Source organism: Eurypyga helias, unplaced genomic scaffold, assembly GCF_000690775.1.
Source record: "Eurypyga helias isolate BGI_N326 unplaced genomic scaffold, ASM69077v1 scaffold47979, whole genome shotgun sequence".
NCBI classification, from domain to species: Eukaryota; Metazoa; Chordata; class Aves; order Eurypygiformes; family Eurypygidae; genus Eurypyga; species Eurypyga helias.
In genome coordinates, this window is record NW_010271124.1 from 3,389 (window position 1) to 8,952 (window position 5,564).

The window sequence follows — 5,564 nt, forward strand, 5'->3', positions numbered from 1 at the left end:
CAAACAGAAGTGCGGAATGTACGTGGACAGCCAAGCAAGATGCCTCAGCAATAAGAAACTTAAAAAAAAATTAAATTCATGTCTTTTTTCACTGTTGTGACTTCCTGTAGTTTTGTCTGTGCAGACATGTGCCGGGCAGGTGAGCATCAGGCACACTTTGCAGCGCTTGCCCCTTGAGAGGGAGCTGCAAATGTTATACACACACGAAAACAATGCTCGTCCTACACAGTTCCAAGGTTCCCAGTCTGTAGGCTGCCTCAATTTTTGTTACCACTCGTGTCTCTACCATCTCTGAGAAGACTGACACTGAAATAAAACCCAGATGCACATGTGAAGTGACCTAGAGGGCCTCAGCCTTCGGTATAAATTTAATATTTCAGGTCTTAAACCTTCCACAGCTTCCACCCCCAAAGATACAGGAAAGGCCTGGCAGGGGGGGAAACACTCTGGAATTTCTGTGTTAGAATTACAGTGCTCTTTCCAGTTATGCGTGGAACTGGAGGTCAGAGAAGAAATTAAAAAAAACAAAGGGAGGAAAAATGGTAAAATGGGTTAATTCATTTCAACATCTTCATCAAGACAGGTGCCAGATGCTCTTTCAGCTGTGGATCAATTTGAATGTTGCTCAGTTCTTTGATATTGAGGATCATCTCGTGGGCTTGGAAGAAAAGCTCTTTCCCCACAGCATCCTCCACCCGCCTGCGCCACTCCAACAGCCTAGGTCTGTCTTCAAAGATGTCGCAACCAACTCCAACAGGCTGCGGAAAGGGGAGAGAGCAGCAGTAAGTCAATGGGCAGGCACTTCCTCACCAAGACAACAGGCACCAGCAGTGTACCTGCGGGTACAGGCAGGAGAAAACAAGAGCTCAGAGAGGAGCACCAGGAAGGAGGGAAACCTCCTCCCGTCAGGTGTATCTCTCTGGGGTCACAGAAGCTATCCTGTATTTTAAAGGGCATTTCCAAGTCAGTTCCTGAGTGCTGAACAGCTGTTATGAGCAGCAGAGATGACTACCACTTACTGTGGTTTATGGGTACAGCACTGAAGACGTGGTGGGCTGACAGCTCCAGGGACTCTGCAAGTCCACAGCAGAGTGCTGTTCTATAGCAAAACCACAGCACAAAATGCTGAGCATTTCATTGCACTGATGTCTTAGTTGACATCATCTACCCCTCTTCTGCTTTCTGCCCGTGCCACTCTCTGGAACACAATGCAGTAGAGAAGCATTTGTGGTTCGTAACAGACTTAATTCAACTGCCTCTGTCTGTGGTTCAGCCTCGCATCTTCCAGACACAGCATATGCACGTACCATCTGAAGAATATTCTTGTATGATAAAAATACTCCTATATCATTTTCTTGGTTCATCAGACCTCTTGGCTATTGCTTCTCACTTTTATATATTACCTCCTCTGGAGGTTAAAAATGAAGTCACAATAAAGGATGAAGGAGAAGAAATACTGTTTGAGGACAAACACAAGAGATCTGTTGCAGATAGCTTTTTTTCTATCTGGTTTTCTGAACCCACTCCCACATTCTCCTCATTGTCTTAGGCCAGTTCTGCTGAGATATGTCCTCACCCCTCTTCAGTGAAGCGTTACCACATGCTGCACCCCTCCCTGCCTGGCAGCGTCTGTTTTCCCTTGTGCTGAGACTCCCTTACCACACTCCAGCACTCACTTGCATCAGCTCCACAATGGCCACGAGATCCGCCAGGGAGATCTCGCTCCCAATGATAAAAGCCTTGTCCTGCAGAAACCTCTCCTCAAATTGCTTCAGGGAAGTGGACAGCCCCTCCATAACCTCCTGGAGCTTCTCGGAAGGCAGTGGCTGCCCTGTGAAGAGGGGAATCAGCACCTGAGGAGAAAAGGGACTTAAGAGTACAGTTGGCCACCTTCTCATGGACTTGGTGGTGGCCACTGAAGTTACAGCCCATGAACTACGCATGACTGGCAGTGATCCTGCGGCCAAGCGGCAGGAGGGGATGATGCACAGGCAGCTGCAGTTCCAAGGAGCTCCTGGACAAAGAGCACACAAGCAGTCCTAAGTGGCTGACGTGCCATGACAGTAACCTCCAGCTGATGGGCAGCAACATGCAGAATGAAGCTAAGGACTCGGCTCATTCTGTGCCCGGCACTCGTGCCCTCCCACTCCACCCTGGTGGGTTACAAAACGGGCAACCGCTCCAGGGAAGACAAACCTGTGCCACAGTCACCCCTGCGATGTCCTCCGTCTCAACAGCCTGCCGGGACCAGCCCGCCAGCGCCCTGCCATCCGCCTTGCCGTGTCACTGGAGGCAGGCAGCTGCCTGTCCTGCAGGGTGGGAAAGGAGGGCGCGTGGTGGCTGTGGCAGGGAGCGTAGGAGGGACTGGGATGCATCAGCTGGAGAGGCAGAAAATGGTCTTCAGGACAGCAGCCAGCGAGGCTGGGGTGGGCAAACACCATTTCTACACCAGCCTTTCTGTGGCTTCCCACACATCCTTCTTTAAACCACGAGAAATCTTTTCAGAGCAACCATGTAAGTGCAGTCCTTGTCTCCACGGACTTGCAGGCACAGGGGGAAGTTGCCTTTCAGTAAGATTTGTCACCATTCGCAGAGGTGTACGTGCCAGCAGAGCCCGCAGTGTTTCACAACTACGCTGCCTCCACCTACCACAGCTGAAGAAATACTGTTTATTTAGACAAGCAAAACTAAAGATACAAATTTCCATTGGTGGGAGTGGACTGAATTTCTACTTACTGAGAGTATATTCAACTATTCAAGTTGGGATTGCTTAATCCAAGCCAGGATTTTTGCCAAATACATGTGGAATCTATTTCATCAGAAAATTCAGGGCCAGTTCCCTTCCTAAATGGTTCCAGTTATGCACAATGGGATCTCGGGGTAGAGCTGCTTGAAACAGCATCTCCTTCCTTTTCTGTATTTCGGGGCAGTCTCTCTTCTCCCACGTCTAGCTAATGTGCCCTCTGTTACATGGTGGCTTTATACATTTCCCTATTTTCAATTATTCTGAGGACCTTTTCTGTATTTGGGTTATCTAATCAGCAGCAATGAGCTGGATTTCTTTCCCTTGGAGCACTGCAATAACAGCCTGCAGAGACAGGAAGAAACTGCTTCTTGTATGAATCTGACTCATATTTGAATTGTTTCTCTGTGCTCTCTAGCCAAAAATTCAAATGTCAATAAATCAAAAAGCTAAATGAGTCCTAATACGTTTTTTTTAGACACAAACAAGGGCAAACTTTACACAGGAAGAGTGAAGTTCTTACCTGTTTACTGGCAACCCTGATTTCATCTGAAATTCCATACCACAGCTGGATGTGCAGGGCTATATTTGCAACTGGGTCTCTCCAAGGATAGTTCCATTAACTCTCTGGTGAGCTGGCTGGAAATAGGTGTCCAGCAAAATCATCTGATACTGAGTGACTTTCTGCCTCAGGGTGATTCTGTTAATTTTGCCTGAATGCAAACTGATGTGACCACACTGAACAACGAAATTCTGCCATTCTCCCTCTGTCTCTGTTCTGCCTATCCCTGAGCCCATTTCAAAGAAGTACTTCAGTGGGCTGGAGGGAGAAGGCTCCTTCTGCATTTCCACCCAGATGGGGCTGCAGGGACTTCTCACATGAAGTATGCAGGCCCTTCTGCTTCCAGCAACAAAGTATGTGCTCGCCAAAGGAGCAAAACCTCTGTGCGCACACTCCGCACAGCTGTGCGGTGAGGGGGAGGCCCATCTGTTATATACTCGTTCACAGATCCAGGCGATGGAAGTCTGTTGGGCTTTGAGGCTTTCTGCATCAGACTTAGTTCAAGGGAAAAAACTCAAAATGACCAAAGCCGCTTTTTGCTAGATCTTGATGTTGAGCAATTAGGAACAACTCCCTCTCTGACTGCTCCTCTCAGCTAGAACTGCCTACGTTTGTTATTTCAGTGTGACAAACTCTCTCCGAACTGGGGCTGTTTAAATGCTCAGTATTCTGCCAGGAAAACATTGCCTTACTCACATTTTAACATTCAGTCTCCTTACCTTGATCCACATGGTCTTAGGAGCATTAGCCCGCATGTTAGCATGATGCCATGAGAGGTATTCATCCACCTGGGCCCGTTTTTGTATGTCTGACGGGTACCAGTGGTCGGGAGTGTTGTACTTTCGACTCAGATACAGCAGAATGGCAGTGCTGCCCAGACATCAGGAAAAGAGAAGAAAGGGATCGGGGAGTTATGATGCAGAATGCTTTTGCCTAAGCTCCTTCTCCTGCCCCTTCTGAACTTGCTGCTTCCATTAAAAAGCATTGAGATCAGGATTTCCGAGGGAGTCTAGGGACCATATATAGGCATCTCATTCATGTTGACATCAGGGATGGCACTTAATCATCTTAGTTCCCATGAAAACTTTAACCTGCTGGAAAATCACAGCACTGTCCTATGGTGCAGAGCACGGCTGGACAAACAGTAAACCTCCATCTTCATTCACCAGCAATGCTAACCCCACTGGTTCCTTGAGTGTTCTGACCCGTCTCTCTGAGACCATGTTTATGTGCTCGTACACGAAATGAAACTCTCTAATAGCTTATGTTGCCCTTTCATCAGATGGCTCTCTAGCCTGCAGCTTCCACTGAAGTCAGTGGAAGTCCCAGCAAGGACAGCCTGGGAGAAAAAAGAAGAATCTTTTTGTGTTTGTCCAGATGTTTATACTTTCATTAATTGGCAGGAGAAGTCAGATGGAAAAACATCTTAGTCATCTGCAACAATATGTAGGCTGTTACTACAAAAAGAGATGCCACAGAAAATCCTGTGCTGACAAAACAGAAGAAAATGCAGACCCTCCTGCTATGCTGATACCGCTACAGTTCAATTATTTCCATATTACAACACCATTAACTAGTCTCCATATTAATCTTATAACGTAAACCCTATATTTTCTCTCTGTAGGTGTTCACTTGGCCTTTATGATTAATTCAGATAAACAGAATTTTTTCCTAGGCTAAAAGGGATTTTTAATAAGCTTTAAACATTTCCCAGAAGTGTTTATAATCCCATTTTGAGGTAGGTGCATTCAGGGTAAGATCAAGAAGTTAAGTCAGCTGATTTGTTTACATCCTGAAAGATAATTCAAACACAAAATGGAAACAGAGCAAATGAGGTTGTACCATTTAAAATAACCAATGCGTTCATAAACTCTGTGATCCTTAATCATTCAGCGGGAATGACATCTCCTAAATGCTGCACAGATTGCTGGTACCCAAGGAATTCTAAGGACTGAGTTCTTACCATTCTGCTAGGGTGAAGTCTCCGTCCTTTAGTGCTGGTACTTTCTTCAAGAGGCTGACTTTGCCAGCTCCTTCACTGTTCGATGGCCCTAAGAACAGGAACAGACAAGTCAGAGGTTAGCCGTGCATTCAGCGTCAGTGAATGAGAAATGAAATACCTGTAGCCAACTGGACAATCAGTGAACTGTGTTAGATTTTCCATTCACAATCAAAAGGAAAGGAAGATGAGGAATCGGGGCAAAAGCTATCTGCAGAGGGCAGTCAGCTCAGCCAGGGTGTGGCATGGAGCAGTTCACA

The 5,564-nt window shown here is 46.6% G+C and overlaps 1 protein-coding gene across 1 annotated transcript; it reads right to left on the reverse strand.

Annotated features, from left to right (window-relative positions):
- Nucleotides 1-370: 370 nt before the first annotated feature.
- On the reverse strand, nucleotides 371-5,356 carry LOC104514878 (glutathione S-transferase theta-1; the record flags this gene model as incomplete). Its single annotated transcript, XM_010158680.1, has 4 exons — nucleotides 371-758; nucleotides 1,677-1,853; nucleotides 4,025-4,175; nucleotides 5,269-5,356. Coding segments are annotated over 4 exons (617 nt in total), but the record flags the coding sequence as incomplete, so codon positions are not given.
- Between the last annotated feature and the right edge of the window lie 208 nt (nucleotides 5,357-5,564).